This window comes from Vipera ursinii (genome assembly GCF_947247035.1).
Source record: "Vipera ursinii genome assembly, chromosome: 9".
NCBI classification, from domain to species: domain Eukaryota; kingdom Metazoa; phylum Chordata; class Lepidosauria; order Squamata; family Viperidae; genus Vipera; species Vipera ursinii.
Window position 1 is genome coordinate 24957194 of NC_139523.1, and position 18265 is coordinate 24975458.

The 18265-nt window shown below is 56.7% G+C and overlaps 1 protein-coding gene across 7 annotated transcripts in view; it reads right to left on the bottom strand.

Annotated features, from left to right (window-relative positions):
• Positions 1-1659: 1659 nt before the first annotated feature.
• PAK4 (p21 (RAC1) activated kinase 4) overlaps positions 1660-18265 on the bottom strand; it is a 41529-nt gene continuing 24923 nt past the window's right edge. For 6 of the 7 annotated variants that reach the window (XM_083369905.1, XM_083369903.1, XM_083369906.1 and 3 more), the window contains exons 2-9: positions 15018-15241; positions 10117-10776; positions 8036-8515; positions 7279-7412; positions 6593-6719; positions 5799-5924; positions 5185-5319; positions 1660-4755 (exon numbers count right to left, since the gene is read on the bottom strand). In XM_083369905.1, coding sequence (XP_083226031.1) covers positions 4600-4755; positions 5185-5319; positions 5799-5924; positions 6593-6719; positions 7279-7412; positions 8036-8515; positions 10117-10776; positions 15018-15221 — 2022 coding nt within the window. In that variant the 5' untranslated portion in view covers positions 15222-15241 and the 3' untranslated portion in view covers positions 1660-4599. The remainder of the gene's footprint in view (positions 4756-5184; positions 5320-5798; positions 5925-6592; positions 6720-7278; positions 7413-8035; positions 8516-10116; positions 10777-15017; positions 15242-18265) is intronic. The other variant, XM_083369908.1, reaches the window with a different exon arrangement.

Sequence of the window (18265 nt, forward strand, 5' to 3'; positions counted from 1 at the left end):
AGCACTTAAACACACCGCTTGCACAGTAAAAGGCCATAAATTTGGGGGGAGGGATTCCAGATTGTAATTCTCAACTCATTTACCAGAAAGCAGGTGTATTGGACACAGTGGCTAGTTATATGCCAAGTTCACAAATTGGCTGCCGTTTTTCTACCACGTGTTGCAGCGAGCACCTCAGCGCAAGGGGGGGGGCGAGCCTGCTGGTTGCCCTAGGGCAGGGGTAGGCAACCTTGGCTCTTTGATGACTCGTGGACTTCAACTCCCAGAATTCCTGAGCCAGCCATTGAAGTCCACGAGTCATCAAAGAGCCAAGGTTGCCTACCCCTGCCCTAGGCTGAACCATCAGCCCCACAGCCCCAGCGGATCTCACGGAGCAGGTAACGGGGGGGGGGGGGATGCAGGTACTGCCAAGAGCACCAAACTGCTGTGCATGGATGGAGAGGGAGGGTCTTGAGGGGGGGAAAGCTCCCAATGGCCGCCCGGTCAAACCGGCTGGCTGCGCACAATAGCAGGAAGGGCGGGACCTTTCCCACTTCTTCCAGGAGGGGAAGCCCCTCTGCATTCAACCGGCATTCCTTTCAAGCAGAAAACCACCGAGGACATCTCTCTCAGAGAAAAGGGGGATTAGAGCCGTTGTCGTTTTCTTCCCGTCCCGGAGGAAATCAGCCAGAAAACACCACGCTAATTAGTAGTGACGGGAGGCCTAAGAGACGCAGAATGACTTTGCAAACATGCAAGGATTATGATTGCCAATTAATTAGGAAAATTTACAGTGTTCCTCCTCCACCCCAAAGCTGGCAGGCCCAACAAGAGACAGAATGACAAAACGCCTGGAGCAGGTCTCTCCCCCCCCCCAGGGGGAATTCCTGAATTCACCACTGGCAGGCACTTGGAGGAAGCCGGGATGGTCTCCTTGCCCTGGAAGGTGCCACTTTATTGAGGCCAGCGATGCTCAAGAAAAGGGGCTTCGTTCAGCAGAACTCACACGGGTTTGCTGAACAGAAAAAAGGGAACGAATACAGATTTTGCCCCTCAAGGTTCAGGGAAGGCAAGGTCGCAAAGACAGAAATAGGTACCCAAAATGGAATTTACTACAATTGCATTTTGGCTAAAGAACCCGACCCTCCTGTGACATCCCATCACTTGGCACCCCCCTTGGGGCTTGGGCAACGTATCCTTCAGTCCCTCCGTGGGGAGACATTTGGGAGTCCTTGCCATTTGGAGCTGCACAAGAACACCCAGCAGGCGCAGCTCCTTTCCAGCAGTCCCCGGATTCTTTCCTCCAGAAATGCCTTTTGTTAAAAGCCCGGGTGTTTGTCATTCAAGCTTTTTTCTCCTCGGCTTGTGGGGATATTGAATCAGAAGATGGCTTGCTCAGGGCACCCCATGATGCCCTCCCCTCAATTTTCCCCCCACCTATGTTTATTCTGTAATGCCAAAAATCCAAATCACGGAAGGAATTCCTTCTAGGTAGATACGGACCCCGTGAGTTTGCTTCTTCTGTAGCTTTTTCTTAAACGTCCCAGCAAGCTTTTTTAAAAAAATGAGGGAATTAAGCTTAAAGGAAATAGCAAAGTGCCCTTCTTTAACTATGAAAGGTGGACCGTCTCACCCAAACTTAACGCTGTATTTTAGGGAAGAAAGGTTCACAAGCACCACTTTGACACAAAATCCACTCTTTATACAAGACCGTTCGTGGCTGAAACTTACTAGAATTAAACAGGTTTTTCCCCCAAAGCAATTAAAAAAAATTGTTTCAACACAAATATCGTTGAGTTACCAAAGGGGGAGAAAAAAGCAAATAAAACCCAATATAAATAATTTCTTTAAAAAAGTAACAAAACCCACAAAATGAATCAGTAGTCATTCTTTTAGAGAGGGAAAAACATTTCTGCTGGAGGCCTCCAGTTATAAAATTCTTCAAGCAACCAGGAGACGGGGAGGGTGGGGGGCATTTGAAGCCAGGTCCTCCCGACCTCCAGTTTAAAATTCCAGTCCTTTATTTCAGAAAATGGGGGGGAGGGGAGGGAATGTAGTGTTGTGTCAGAGCGGAGCGGTGTGGAAGGAGGAGGAGGAGGATTATCACCCCAGGAATCCCCCCTGCTTGGCCTGGCAGATTCAGCTGAGATTTTAAGTCTTTTTCCCTGCAGGAAAAGTGAAATAATCCTTGAGGTGCCAGGCTGTCCGAAAGAAAACTGCAGGTGAAAAAAGGATTCCTGAAGCAAAGGCAGCAGCCGGCTATCCCAAGCAGAGGAAAGGGAGCGACAGGCATGGGAGGGGGAAAGCCGAGCCCCCTCCGGACCTCTGGCGGATGTGGAATACCGAGAAGGGAAAGATGTGGGGAGGCTGACCCCCCTCCCCAGAGACGGAGGAGGAATCCAAGATAAGGCATCTGGGTTGTCTTTTGAGTCAGGAATGCTAGCACCAAAGACCCATTTCACACTCTTCAACTCCCTGGGGGGCTGATCGGAGCCCCCCTGCCAGAGGATGGAGGCGAGAGAGGAAGAGACCCCAGACGTCAGCAAAGACCACAGGCGGGGAAGGAGGGAGGGAGGGAGGGGCCGGCTGGGCAGCCCATCCCGAGGGCCCAGAGGAGCCTTTCTCACCCCACCAGCTGGCTCCAGAGGTACACTGCCTGGAGAAGTGGAACACACACACACACACACACACACACACACACACACACACACACACCTGGCAATCTCTTGGGGCAGTCTGCTCTTAGCTGAAGAGGAAGCATGTTGGGAGTGCTGGGGGGGGGGGGTTCTCAAGGGGCAGCAGGGCAGAGGCCAGGCTGGCGGCACCCGATCCTGGGCATCTGAGCCGAGGGAGGGAGGGAGGGCGGACCTTTGGAGACACCAGCCTCAAAGGACCCCCACCGCAAAGAGGATGCCTGAGAGGCACCCTTGGGACTCCAAATCCAGGCAGGCAGGACCCCCCCAAGCACCCCTCCCTCAATACTGTCTGCATGCAGAGAAGCTCACACTGTTCCCAGCCTGCAAGGAAGAGCAGCAGGGGGAAGGGCAGCAGCTCCCCTCTTCCCCCCCCCCACTCGAAACACAGCCAGGCAACCCCCCCCCCCGGGCTTCCAGCAAGTAACACTTCAGGTGCCTGGAGGCCCCAAAGAGCCCCCCCCCATCTGTGCCCCGGGGCCCAAGAGGACAGCATCCCTCCACTCAGCCAGGCCCAGGGTGGGCACTGCCTTGCCTGCTGCCAGGCCTCCCTGCCACTCTGGCCTGAGCCAGGCCACCAAGGGGCAAGGCCACCTGCTGAGGGCCAAGGGGGGGCTGCCTTTTGCCACGGCTCTCCCCAAACTGCTCAGCTCCAGGATGAAGGGACCCCCCCAAGCAGGGGACAGCCCCGCTCCCCTTTTCGGTCAGCTGGGCCTGTTTCTGCCCAGAGGCTCCTCCTCTCCCAGCAGGCAAGGAAAGCCACCCAGCATGCCCCCCCACAGAGGCCCACTGCCACTCAGCCCCCTTTCCCCCTCCCACCCACCTGGCAGAACAGGGGGCAGCCTCAGCACTTTGGATCCAGGCTGGAAGGACGCCCGCCTACCCACCGCCGGTTTGGCAAGATGGGGAGAACAGAGCCCGGAAGGGCGAGAGTGGGCAAGGGAACTGGGGCAGGGCGCCAACAGCCCCGGAGGAGGGAGCCTCCCGGGGGTCTCGCCCAAGGATGCCGCAAGGCTGCGAGAGAGCAGCCGGCCGCCTGGGTCTTTGGGGGCCAGAAGCTGGGCAAGGGGGAGGACTCAGGCCAGCCTTTGGGCATCAGGGCCAGTCCCTGACCAAGCCTCTCGCCTTGCGCTCTGGGGAAGAGGAAGGGCGGGGCTGGCTGTGTGGTCTTTTCCTGTCACTCCCCCAAGAGCACCCCTGACCCCAAATGCCGCTCTGCAGCGCCAGCCCCACTGCCGAGCCCCCGGGACAAGCCTGGCTCTGAAGCACGCCCCCCCCCCACACACACACCGTGGCTAGCCCCTCCGAAGGAGTCCCAGGCCCAACCGCCAGGGCCCTCAGGAGCCACGTCGCCCTCCCTGGGATTCGGGAGCCCCCCCAAGAATTGTGGCAAGGAAAAGCAGCCCCAGGCTCTCCCTCTCTCTGAAGGAGGTGAGCGGGGCTTAAGGGTTTCTGCCTGGGGGGCTTCCCCCTCCCATGGGGGTGCCTTTGGCGCACGGCCCACTTTCTCTGGGCTCCGCTGAGAGGGAAGGAAACATTTCTGCAGTGCCGAACAGCCACGGGCAGCCCGGGATTTAGGAGACCAGCAAGAGAAACGTTGCCACCTTTTTTCACCCCCACCCCGTCCCCAGACAAAGCCCCTCCTCAATTCAGTAGTACAATAGGGTGACGCAGAGCAGCCCTGGTAGAGATGGGCCCGCAGGGTCCATTTTGGGAGCCGCGCCATCGCTTGACCAAGAGGAGTCCTCCAGGAAGGGTCCCGACTACTTGCCGAACTCCTGCCCTCACCAACTGGGGGGGCGCCCCCCCTCAGGAAGCGAGGCTTGATGGGGTCCCAGAGCCCCTCCTGGCGCGCAGGTCTCCGGCGGCTTTGCGGGGCTGGCTCTTTCCCCGGCCTGTTCTCTCTTCACGAAGGAGTCCGGCTGGCTCATCTCATCCGGTTCTGCCGCATCAGGGGCACGATGCAAGAGGGGGGGCCGGCTTTGCCGACGAAGGGGTGCTTGAGGAGCTCGCTGGCCGTGGCTCTTTGGGCTGGGTCTCTGACCAGCAAGCGGTCCAGGAAGCCCTTCAAGGAAGGGGAGGCCTGCCGGGCGAGAAAGAGCAGAAGAGGAAGCCCCTTCCCAACACGGGACGGACCCAGCCCCTCTCTCCGTCCTGGGCCAGAGAAGCTCCTGCCGGGTCCTGACCTAGAAACCAGCCGGCACAGGGGTGGGCAGCGGGCAGCCGGTTACGTGGCTCAGGAGTCCTGGGAGTCGACGTCCACAGGCCGCAAAATCACCCTAGTTGCCCACCCTGAACTGACCCCCATTCAGCCCAGACCAGGCCAATGAAAAGGGCAACGGAATCACCACCACTGGCCTGAACAACTGGCACCAGAAGCTACCCTTGGGTGATGTGCCTGAGCCAAAAGTGGCAGGACACGGCAATCAGGGGGGGGGGGAGTTGGAAACCCCCCCCCCAGAAGCCGCCCTCTTGCCCGGCTGGGCGAGGCAGAGAGCAGGAGGGAGCTTACCTTGTGCAGATTCTTAAGTTTGGGGGGCAGGTTGTCCCGGATCATCTTCATGGCCTTCAGAGGGGGCTCATTGAAATAGGGGGGCTCCCCGTCCACCATCTCGATCACCATCACCCCCAGGGACCAGATGTCCACCTGCAAGAGCGGAAGGGCCATGGGCGGGAGGGCAGGGAGGGGCACCCGAACCCCTCTGATCCCCACATTTCTTCTTTTCCTTCGGAGCCATGGGGTAAACTGCATTCTCCAGGCGTGGCTGAGGGAGGGGGGCTCCATTCTCTCTCCAGCAGCAATATTCCTCTTCCTCAGATGGACCTTCCAGCGTGCAGGACCCCCTTATCGGAAGCTCCGTCTCACCCACGCACCACTGACCAAAGCCCCCGTGAGGTGGAAGCCCGAAGGTGGAAGCCGTCCAGAAACACTCGATTGGTCTGAAGCTCTAGGGTCTGGGAGGGAAACTTTTGTGGTCTCCGGCAGCATCTGGGGCTCCCCTCTACAAATGGACACCTACGCTCCACCTAGCTCAGCTACCACAGTACTGTCTCCAAAGCCCCCCCCCAAAAAAAAAACCCTCCAGCAGAGGAGGAGACCTGTCGGGCCTTCCCTGCCTTACCCACCTCTGGCCCGTAGGGCAGCCGAGAGATGAGCTCCGGGGCCATCCAGTAAGGGGTCCCCACCAGCGACTTGCGCCTCGGCACCTCTTTGTTGACTTGTGCACAGAATCCGAAGTCGGAGAGCTTGACCTGAAGGAAGGGCAGGGGAGGCGGTCACAAATCACTTTTTCCAGTGCTGTTGTAACTTTGAATGGTCATTAAATGAACTGTCGTAAATTGAGGACTAACTCCATGCAGAGGACAACCGCAGACAATCTCCAGGGCCTCAATTTTTCTTCCTTGCTGGTGGAGAAGCAGCAAGGGTTCACCCCCCACCCCCCACGGCCTGGATAGAGAGGGGCTTTCCTTCAAGAGGAGGCCAGACGCGGAGACCGGCAACAACTCCGCAAGATGCGCCTCCAGCCTTGTGAAGGAGGGTGCAGCTGCTTGCTTAGCTTTACTGGGATTCCCCAGACACAAAGATCTGCAGCCTGGAGGGAGCCCATGTTGGGCGCGGACTTTCAGTCTCCAACAAGGGAGGCTCCATGCACCAGACTGATCCACACGCAAAGGCACAAGCCACCTAATTTCTATTTTCTCAATGCTGGCAGAAATGCTGTTCTATTTGATTTAGGATCCCCAATGGAGAGGGGGTGTGTGCGTGCGTGCGTGCGCTACAGAGCCCAGGATTTTCTCCCTAGGATTTGCATGTGGCTTTTAGGGAATGGGCTGCTAAAAGGCCAGCTGGTTTGGGGAGCAAAAAGCAAGGGATCCTTTGGGCTTTCTAGGAGGCAGAGGCCTGGGGTTGGGCAGCTCACCCGTCCGTCATGGGTGAGCAGGATGGAGTCGCTCTTGATGTCCCGGTGGACGACGCCCTGGGCGTGCAGCACGGAGAGAGCCTTCAGCACGGAGAGGCAAACGGCTGCAATCTGCTCCTCGTTCATCCTTCAAGCAGAAGAAAACACAGCACTTATCCTTCTTTTCTTTCCATTTTCGTCTTATTAAAAAAAAAGTTAAAACACAAAATGCCAACGTTTGTTAAAGAAATAAAAACCGCCCACAAAAACCAAGACATTAAAAAAGGTGCATTAAAACACCACCACCACACACACACACACGTTTTCTACCCCAGGTCAAAGATGGATTAAGATACAGGCAGTCCTCGGCTTACAGCCACAATTCAGCTCACGTTCCCAGGACCTTGTAGTTGCCAAGCATCTGAATTTTGATTGTGTGAATCGCACGACCATTGGGGGGTGGGAGGAGATGCTGCAATGGTCGTGTGAAAAACAGACATAAGTCACCTTTTCAGTGCCACGCTCACTAAATGAGCCATTGTAAGTCGAGGATTTGCCTGTATTAGAACACTACTGGTGGGCACGTCTCCTTTGAAGGGAGCAAGAATCCGCTTCTTGGACAGGAAGGAAGTGGCCAAGTCCCAGAGTGGCAGACCCAGAGCTTCTCTCCTGAGGGGGGCAGCCGCCCCTCCCCCGGTGCCCCCTACCTGGTGTGTGTGACGATGTCGGTCAAAGCGCCACCCTCCAGGAACTCCATGACCACCCAGAGCTCGTCGCCCACCAGGTAGCTGTTGTACATCTCCACCACATTCTCGTGCTGGTAGTCCCTCATGATCACAACCTGGGGGGGGGGGGAAAGGCAGGTAAGAAGGAGCCGCTTTCTGTGGGAGGGGGGATGCAGAGAGGGGCTGTTGACCCCAGGCAGGCGAGACCTTTAACCCAAACTCCCTGGCGGCAGCCCGGGAGGGCCACAGGGTTCGCCCAGCCCAGCTGCCCAGGCAGAAGCGGGCCGGCTTGGGGCTACCTTTGACCCAGCCTTGGCAAAAGGGCACGTCCTTCACTGGGGTCATTATGATGATGATTAATATTACGCCGTTGCTTTGCATGCACACCGAGAGCTTCAAATTCTTCGAGTGTCCAACCACACTTGACCAAATTAAATACTTAATTCAACTGAATCCATGTCTCTGGAGATTCCCACTCGTCCAGGTCAGGGTTGTCCCAAAGATGCTTTTTCAAGAGGCAACTTGGTTTTTCCCCTTGAAGACCTTTCGCTTCTCGTCCAAGAAGCTTCTTCCGTTCTGACTGAACGGTGAGGTTTTCACCATTTCTGGCTTTCCACCCCATTCAGTCAGAACGGAAGAAGCTTCTTGGACGAGAAGTGAAACGGCTTCAAGGGGAGAAACCCAGAAGGTCCGACTGCCTTTTGGAAAAGCACCTTTGGGTCAACTCAATTCAATTCACCTCGTTGAAGAGCAGCTCCCGCCTCTGCTGCTTGCGCAGGTCCATCTTCTTGACCGCCACCAGCTTCCCGGAACTCTTGACGGTGGCGATGCAGACGATGCCCGTGGAGCCCTCGCCGATCTTGATGAAGTTGTCCAGGTAGGTCCTGGGGTCGCCGGGATCAACCACCATCTGCAAGGCAGCTCGGAACTGTTCGTGGGAGACCCGCTGGGGCTCCCGCTGCGGGGAGCAGGGCTGCTGAGGAGCCGGAGGGTTGGGGGCTGCAGGCTGCTGGGCAGGGGGCTGCGGAGGTTGGGGGGCTGGCGGTGACGGCACGTGGGTCAAGTGGGGGTCCGAAGCGTGTTGGGACAGTCCCAGAGGCGATGGCTCCAGATTTCTGGATCGGGTTGGGCCCGAAGGGGGGGGCCTGGAGGGGCCGCTCTTCCCGCTCACCGGTCCGTTGGAGGCTGCTTCTGGGGCCTTGCCCGGCCGATGCTCTGCCTAGAGAGAGAAGGGGAAGCCCCGGTGACTGCAGGCCTAGAAAGCAGCGCTTGGACTGGATCCGTCTGTATCCCCACAGAGAGAGAGAGAGGATCCCGCGGGTTTTTCCCCAACTCTTGAAGAAGGAAAACTCTCGAAGCCTACAAGCAGAAGGCACCCAGGACCAATCCCTTGTTTGGTCTCGACTGACGTGGCTTCTTGCCGCCCTGCTCATTTGCAAAGCACAGGTGCTGTCTTTGGGCAGGTGAGTGTGCTAGAAGCCGTTCCTCGGAAGAGGGGGACCTGACTAGCTGGCAGAATGTCCACGGAGCAGAGCAGGGCTCGCCAGCCTTGGCAACTTTACAGCTTGTGGGCTTCACGTCTCAGAACGACTTGTGGACTTTGACTCCCAGAATTCCCCAGCCAGCATGCCGCCTGGGGAATTCTGGGAGCTGAAGCCCACAAGTCGTTCTGGGAGTTGAAGCCCACAATTCGTAAAGTTGCCCAGGTTGGCGAGCCCTGCTCGAGAGCAGGGGTCCCCCACCCCCGGTCCGTGGACCAGCAACCGGTCCGCACAAACAAGCAAAGCCCCATCCGCGAGATGCAGGCAGCACACAAAACCACGGAGAAACCTCTCTCCGCGGAACCGGTCCCTGGTGCTCAAAGGTTGGGGACCGCTGCTCCAGAGGGTCATCAGCGCATTCCCTTCCTATGGTCACAAGGAGATCTGGGGATAGCTCGGCTCTGTGCTGCTGCTTCTCCCACCCTGACAGCCTTACCTCTTCCTCAGGGTCAGCCGTCTCTCCTAAAAAGCCCGCTTCTCAAAATGTCCCTTTCAGCGCAGAGGCCCAGGAGTGGACTCGGGGAGTCCATTCAGCTAAGCTGAGGGTTGGGCCCTTCCAAAGGACGAGGCACAGCAAGGGCCCATTTAGGCCCCTGTGCTCCCCTCGCTCAGCTTCCTGCAGAAGGAGCCTCCCTAGACTGAAAGCGGGGCAGGCACACTAGTTGCGGGGAAACTGAGTGTGACGTCTCATTTCCGGTCCTGTCGTAAGAGAAGGAAGAGGAAAGAGTTGGGCAGCAGAGGCAGAAGAGAAAGCAGTTTGATGGCTTCCACGATACCAGGGGTGGTTGCGCAGCTGCAGTTTGTATGAAGACAGAGGTTGCCACACAGGAGAAGAGCTTGTCCTCAGACGGTTATTTGCATGGAGAGGAGAGGAGACCAAGCAGATGGCAAGATGGACAACAGAGGAGTGACCGGTTAGTGGGGGCAAAGAAGGAGAGCACCCGGAAAAGGCGAGGCTGCCGCTGATGGAAGGCAGAAGGCGAGGGAGAACTGCTGGGCAGAGGAAGGTGAGGAGAGAATCCAGAAGAGGTGCAGAACGGAGCATGGAGGAGGAGGAGGAGGAGGAGGAGGAGGAGCGGGCTCTGCGCTGGCTACCAGGCTGGTCCTCCTGAGGCAAAGGAGGAGCGCAAGCTTTACCGCTCGGCCAGCCAGCTAAGCTCTATGCTGGGGGCAAAACGTGGCCTTTGCAAGTGTGGACGAACTCGGACGTCACGAGAACGGCTCCTCCAGAGGATCGATCCGGGCTGGCCAGTCCCACAAGGGCCCCGAGAGGTTTTACCTGAGTGCCGCGGACAAGATCGGTGTCTGCGCGGGGGTAGGTGTTAAAAGGCCGTCCGGTCTGCTGCGCGGTCTTCATCACCCCTTCCGAGACGGGGATATTCGGGGTCCGGATATTGGGCCCAGAGAGCGGCCGTTTTTCCCGGGGGGGCTGTGGGCTGACCTCACCAGTGTAGGTGGACTTGGGTCTCTTGTCGGGCCCCTCCGTCCGCTCCCTCTTGACCACGTGCTCGGCGGGGGGCTCCCTCTTCTTGTCCCGCTCGGGCGCTCGGGGCTTCGGGTGCTCAGGAGGCCGGGGGTGGCCGGACTGCTGGTGCGGCTTGTGGGGAGGTTCGTGCCCACGGGAGAGTGGGGCGGCAGTCCTTTCCCTGCTCGGGTCCACGTCATTCCTGGGCCCGTGGCGGTTCCGCTCCTTGGGCTCTCTGCTCTTGCTGCCCTCGCCATCGTCCTCCGTGTGGGGAGGGTGCTGGGGCAGGTGATGGCGGGGCCTGCCCAGCGCCTCTCCCAGGCCGTTCTCCTGGTAAAACCGGTCATGCCGAGCCGGGAAAGGAGGGCTGTCCCTGCGCAGCGAGTTGGAGCGCGAGACCGACATGTTCTCAAACTCATCGAGCAGCCAGGCCAGGGAACCGTCCTTGGACGTTTTGTTTCCGCGCACGATGGTCTTACGCACGTGGAATGGAACATGGACCAGGCCGTTATGGGGGGAGGGGGGAGGGGGGATACACAAACAGAAAAGAAAATAAGGTAAGCAACATAAAAACAAAATAAGACGCTTGATGAATGCTTGAGGATGGCCCAAGACGATTCCAGCTTTGGCACAAGAAGCACCCAGCGGCAGGCCTGGGGGGGAGAGGGAGGGGAGGGGGGAGGACTTGCACACGGGATCTTTACAGAGCTGCTCTCTCCCTTCCTCCTGGGACCGCACGCCATCCATCCGTGCTGAGACACTTTTTAAAAACCATCTGAGTGCTGAAATGATGAATGACTGGAGCGCTGGATTTGGAAGGCAATGCCTGAAAGGCAGCCTTACACCGACCTTCCTCCCCCCCCAGGTCATCCAGTAACTCCCCGAATTTCAGTGGGGAGGCCGTCTTTGGCCTCCTGGCTCTGCAGCCGAGTCCTCTGATTACAGCACAAGCAAGTAAGACGCTCCCGATCTAAAATGCATTCGGTCTCTAAAACACTTTGGAAGAAAGAAGCTGCCAGATCAGGCATTCCCTGCTCTCTCGGTCTCAGGCTGCCCTCAAATGCTTCCCTAATGATTAAAGACGCCCGGGAACCAACGGAGCTCCTGAGAAGGTCTCCACTTCATTTTCTTCCCAGTTTGCTTTAGCCCAGGGCTCCCCAGACGGGGCAACCTGAAGACAGGGCTGGCTGAGGAATTCTGAGAGTCCAAGTCCACAAGTCTTAAAGTTGCCCAGTTTGGAGACCCCTCACTCCAGAAGGACAGAGATGGCTGCTCCCCCCAGAAATAGAGGCCAGGGAAAATAACGGAAGGCTTAATCGTCTTCTTGGCAAAAAATAAACGCACACAAGGAGTGGTGTGAGGAGCAGGGCTGACCTGGGCGTTGCTTCTGTCTCCCTCCCTCTTCAGCACGGGTGGGCTGAACCCCTCCTGAATGGTCAAGGGCTGCTCTTTAGCCACAGCCCAGGCAATGCAGAGCTCCACAAGGGCCAGAAGCCGGCTGTCCAGTTCAGCTGGAGAGACAGGCGAGGAGACCTGGAGATCAAAGCCGTCGCCCGGCAGGGAACGGAAACCAGGGCTGCTGGGGAAACAGCTATTCAGCTCGGCCAAAGAAGCCCCAGGCAGTCCTCGACTTACAACCACTACTGAGCCTAAACGTTTTGTGGCTAAGTGAGAAAGCTGATAAGGGAATTTTGCCCCATTTTACAACCTTTCTTGCCAGAGTTGTTAAGTGAATCACTGCAGTCGTTTAGTCACACGGTTATGAAGTGAACCTGGCTTCCCCACCACTTTTGCGTGTCGGAAGGTCTCAAACGGGGGTCACGTGACTCCGGGACCCTGCGACCCTCACAAATGGGAACCAGTTGCCAGGCGTCTGAATCTTGACCACCAGACCCTGCGGATGCTGCAATGGTGTGAAAAACGGCCGTAAGCCACTTTTTTCAGTGCTGTTGTAACTTTGAACAGTCACTAAACAAACTGTTGTAAGTCGAGGACTAGCTGTACTCCTAATCAGAGCTTGAATAAACGGCACCAATCAACCGCATGGAGGCAAATGGGGCCCCCTGTGCCCAATGCAGGTCCCGGGAGAAAGAGACCTGGGTCCAGGGCCCGGAGGGTCTCCCGCCTCCCCCCCCCAGCCCTGCAGACGAGGCATCAGACGTTGCAGGAAGCCAGGCAGAGGCTTCCTGGGATCTCGACGCAGCCCTTCTTTCTCTTGGCCACATTGTGCAAGACCAACGGAGGAGGAGACCCTGAAGGACCCCCCCTCTTCCCCCCCCCTACCACGAGAGCAAACAGGGAAAGGGAGACGCTGTACCCAGCCACAGCTCTGCACTTCTCAGGGGATTCCTGGAAACGGCCAGTGAACCACGTGCAATTTGTGGCTCCGAATGAATTTCCGAAGCGTCTCCTCAGTAAGTGGAAAGCCTGCTGCAGCTCAGCCAAGAGAGCCTTCCAGCTGCAGCCCACGTGCGGGAGGGCCTCTCCCCACCTCGCCCTCCCGGACAATTCTTCGTCCTGCCGCCAACAGAAACAGCCACAGCCTGCAAAAGGCTCCATTGCCGCCTGAGACAACAGGGAAGAGTCGGCCTGATCTCTCCAACAGGCCGTGTTTTGACACATTACACCAAACCCCGGTCTCCGGTGGTTCTATGCAAGGTTCCCTGCCGAGGGAACTGAGCAGCCTCCCCCCCGCCCCCCCCCCTGTGCCGGGTGGGGTCGAGGGGGGAAGGGCTGGGATCAAGGTTCCAAGCTGGGCCTTTTGGGTTCCAAGGTTTACTGCCACCACAGCCTTCCTTTTGAGACGGAGGAGATGCCACATCGGGGGGGGGGGCGCGGCAGGACCGGAACAACCACTGTTGCCCAACTTCCTGGCACCCGGCTTTCCTCGGCCCGGTTGAGTCACTCTGCTCCCGCTAGGAGGAGGCTGAAACTCCGAAGCCCCTCCTCTCCTCAGGGGCGGGGCCTGGCACCGTTCAGGGCGGGGTCTGGGGCACCACAAGCCCACGAACGGGGGTGGGTGGGTGCAGAGGCCGCCTGACCTAGTTCACGTTTGAACGTTTAGAGTTGGAACAATTTGGCCCGTTTCCCAAACACAGTGTGCGTATTTTTCAACCAAGCCTGCAACTGAGGTCTACTTCTCTCCCCAGAATTATACGTTTGCTCCTGTTTGGGTCGCCAAGCCGGCTGAAACTTGAAAGCTGACAATCCTTCCGCCCAGAGATGCACCCTGCCCCAAACCTCATTCGGCCGGGCCTGGAGTCCGCCTGGCCCTCGAGCAATTCCATCCACGCTCTGCCATCCCCTGCCCGGCTCTTTCCATCCCAGGATCTCTCTCCACGTGGCTAAGGCCAGCCTGGCAAAGGGGAGAGATCTGGGGGAGAACAGAGAGATGGGTACAGATAGTCCTTGACTTACAACCCTTCGTTTAGTGGCCGTTCAAAGTTACAACGGCACTGGAAAAAGGGAATTAGGACCATTTTTCACACTTATGACCGCTGCAAGATCCCCTGGTCACGTCATCAAAATTCAGGCACTTGGCAACCGTTCACACTTGTGATCGTTGCTGTGTCCTGGGGTCACGTGATCGCCTTTTGCAACCTTCTGGCCAGCAAAGTCCAGGGGGAGGCCAGATTCACTTCACAACTGTGTTACTAACTTAACCGCTGCACGGATTCACTTAACAACTGTGGCACGGAAGGTCGTAAAATGGGTCAAAACTCATTTAATAACTTTGCTTAGCAAAGGAAATTTTGGGCTCAATTGTGGTCGTAAGTCGAGGACCGCCTGTGTGTCCATCCCTTCCCTTGTGCGCCCCGGGAAAGCCGATCAGCAGCCCCTTCGCCCTGACGGACTCGGCAGTTTCACCTCCGGCTGATCCTCAGCTTTGCTTTCAGGATCCGTCCCGGCCGGCTCGCCTTCCCACCCTCACCCTAACTCAGCGCAAAGGAGAGGTTCCCACTTCCCGACCCTGAGCTAAGAGCCAGGCTGCCTCTGAATGGCTGCTGCCTTGGTCTCCGGGGCCAGCTCAAGAGCGGGCACCCTGGCTTGGCTGCTGGGCGTGCCCAACCTGCCCAGCCTCAGAGCTGCAGCGTCTTACGTTTGGAAAAGAGGCAGGCCCTGGAGAAGCGCACGTTTGCTGCACGGCAGACCGTATCTTATTGCTTGTGAAAACCGAATCCACCTTCTCGGGAACTCTGCCTGAAGCAAGGCGGCAGTTCAGGGACAACCAAAGCTCTGTTTATGCTCTCAGTTCTCAGATGACACGGCGAGAACTCCAGATCTGTGGCCCTGGTCCCTTTGGGTCTCGGTTCAACATGAGAATGACGCCCTGAGCAAAGCTAATTTAAGTCTCGGCCTTGAACCGATCGCATCCCCGTACGTCTGGGGAAAGTCTCAGTCGTCCATGTCACGGCTGTCCCGAAGGAACGCAACTGGCCTCTCTGTGTTTCGCTTCTCATCCAAGAAGCTTCTTCAGTTCTGACTGAAGGGTGGGGCGACTCAGGAACCCTGCCATTCGGTCAGAACTGAAGAAGCTTCCTGGAGGAGAAGCGAAACATCTTCCAAGAGAAAAGACACAGAGAGGCCAGTTGCCTCTTGAAAAAGCCCCTCTGGTCCACTGCACGAGCTCCTCTGAAACCGAACTCCCCTCCTCCACGCACTGGCCCGTCTCCCCTGTCGCAACCCTCGGAGAGCCCAAAGCAGGCGCCACCCACCTTCTGAGAGCCGGGCTGGACGGCCGTGATGTACGCGGGGTCCACCAGTGGCTTTGGCCGCTTGGCCGACTCCTCGATGATGCCCTGCCATTGCCTGGGCAGCCCCGTGAACTTCTGCTCCTGCTGGTCGTAGCCCGTGTGGACCCGGTGCTCGAAGTTGGAGGGGGCCGAGATCTCAATGCGTTTCTTCTTTTTGGTGAACATGGTGATGTTGGCTAGCAGACCTAGAAAAAAGGGTTTTTCAAAAAAATGTCAGTGGGATAAATCTTCTTGTGAATCGGCACCTCCAGAGCCTAGCCTCCCCCACCCCGTGTTCCCACGAGGCAGCCCCACCCAAAAGTCGGTGGCTCCATCGTGAGCGTGTCAGCAGCAGGGTAGATCCCCTTTCAGGAGGAGAGATCAGTACTCCTGCCCTGCCGGCAGCTCAAGGCGCCAGTCCCTCCTGTTAACCCCTGACCGAGAGACCCCTGCTAGGCGGATCGGATGAGCATATGGACCACACGGGGTTCGGCTGCGGGATCAACCAGAGGCCGATTCAAACCTCAGAAATGGCCACGAAAGGCACAGCTGAGCAGCTTCCCTAATCCGGCATGCAGGGGTCTCAACCAAGTGCAACCGCTCCATCAGCCTCACCAGCTTCCTCTGTGTGGCTGGACTGGACTGAGAATGGGGGACAACTGGAGAATCTCAGACCGGGAAAGGCTGGCTTGAAAGAGGGAAGGCGAATAAGGGCTGCTGGCATCTCTTGTGCCGTTGTGCTTCTTAGAAACATGGCTTGGCTGGAGGAGCTTTGGCTGCTGAACTTTATGACCCTGTTTTCCAAGCTCAGCAACACCAGAGAAAGCCTGCCAGCCAGCCACACACACACACACACACACACAAATAGACACCCAGACAACCCCCCATTCTCAGGACATGTGATTTTCCCCCTCTTCCTCTACTCCACAGCCCTCCCCACCTGGTCTTCTGGCCCTCAGGTTCTCCCTCATCTACCATGCTCCCCAGAGAAAATGTTTTCATGCAAATGGTCCAGCTCCAGAGGGGACAAAGGAGGAAGAGCCGGGGACAGGAATCTAGTGGCTTCCTCCTCTTGGGAAGTCTGAGTTGATCTCATCCAAATTCCAGCCTTGAAGATCCCAAAGGCGTTCCTGGGATCAGCTGCAATCCAGAGACTCAGCACTCTGCAGCGTGCCTTGCCAATCCGGTTGGACCAGTCCTTTTGTCAGCAAAACATCCCCCCCCATTTGCCCAACTGGGCCAGCAGGGCTCTCTTGACCAAGGCAGGGAAGGAGGCCAAGCCAAACTAGGCAGCCATTCAAAAAAGGAGCAGCAGTGAATCGTGTTGCCATTTTTGTCAGGGCTAAACTCAAGGGTGGAGATTTAGGAGATTAGGTTTCTCGGGAAGCGTAAAATTAGCATTAGGAAAGAAGCTGGGCAGTGGGTCCAAAGAGGGTTTCTCTAGTTTATATAAAGTAGCTTGTTTATACCAGGAAATGAATGATACAGAAGGAAGAAACAACAGTGAGAAATTGAGGAGCGGAAAAATATTTCGATTTTGGCCATGTCACTTCTATCCAGGGTGATGATCTCTTTAACTGTTTCGGCAGCAGCCCACACACAAGTGGAAAGGAAACCCAAAGGAATGTAGACTTCCACTGCTAATCAAAGAGGCCATTAGGCATTACTGCCTGGCTGGTTCTCTCTAGCTTTCCAACCTGCTCTGCAGACAAGCAGCTCAAAAGCCTAGCGGTTAATCTGACACACCAAATGCACTCAGCAAGAGGGTAAACATGTGTCGTATGACACGAACTGCATTCCTAAAGAAAAATTCCTACCGGGTCTAGTGGGCCATAAGCTAAGACGTTCCTCTTAAAAAGGGCACGACCATTCCTTTGGCTGCAGAAAGCGAAACTGGACACCCCCCGGCCCTCAGGCGGGTTGGGATCCCAGCCCAGCCAGAGGCTGCTGTGAGCAGACCCAGCCCTCAGCCAATGCAAAAGGAATCCTGGAAGCATCAGCACAGCAGACAGGAGGGGTTTTATGGCAGTGAGAACAGCTAATCAATGGAACAGCTTGCCTCCTGGGGTGGTGGATGCTCCATCACTGGAGGTTTACAAGAAGAGACTCCACAGCCACTTGACTCAAGTAGGGGGTTGGACTAGAAGACCTCCAAAGTCCCTTCCAGCCCTAGGATTCTATGAATTTTCTTCCCACACAAATGCGTAATCAAACTTTGGGATTCATGACCACCAGCTTGGCTGGCTTCAAAAACCAGGCTGGACCAATTCACGGAAGTCATAAGAACCGGCAGTGGGACTGCCTCCGAAGGCCACCGGCTGGGGCACCAGGGCTCTTCCTTGGGCAGTTGCTGGTGAGTTGCTGAGACAATAAGCTGCTGGGATTGACAGGCCAGGGATCCAGTCCAGCAGGGACCTGCTTTGTTTTTATGACTAACTTTTTATCTTTCCCCCTTTTAGCTCGAGACACAATGAGCAGTCATTACACTGGGCGTCCTTTTGGTTTCCTGGGAAGGGGTGGCGGTGTCACACACTCTTAAAAAATGCCCAGTAAAAGACCATGGTAATGACGCAAAATAAAATAAAATAAAACACTAATACGGTATTCACCTCAAGACTGGAGAAAAGGATTTGGGGACAACCAACTGCCTTGATAGGGAGGGAAAATCCTGGCCACGACCTGTGGACTTCAACTCCCAGAATTCCTGAGCCAGCCAACTTTCCCAACTCAGTGAGGAGAGTCCTGCTCCTACCCTGCCTCCCCTGAAAGCAGACAGAAGGGGCTGCTGGTGTTCCTCCTCCAGCCCTCGGGGCGTTCCAGCCGGGCTTTGATTTCTGGCCAGTCCACTCAGATTTCCCAGCGCAAAGGTGGAAGGGCACGCCAGCACAAAAAGCTTCAACTCCTGACCTTCCCAGGAGATCAGTTTTGCAGCACAATTGATCCCAAGAAGCAACCAAGCGAAACACAGCCAGGAATGAAATGCAACCTAAAAGACTGGTTTTCGTGCACAGATACAAATCAGTTTCTTTCATCACAATGGTACGTGAAAGCAGGAAGTTTTCTTTGGGAACAAAAGGAAGTGTGGGACGCCTCAAATCATTGCAGAAGAGTTCGATCCTCTTAACCCCAAAAGGAGATGAAAAGCCCCCAAGTGCAACGTGGAGCGTGACGCTGTGACGTTCCAAAATCCCTTCCGCCATTTCCCAAGGAGCCAGTCATAACTATCCGAG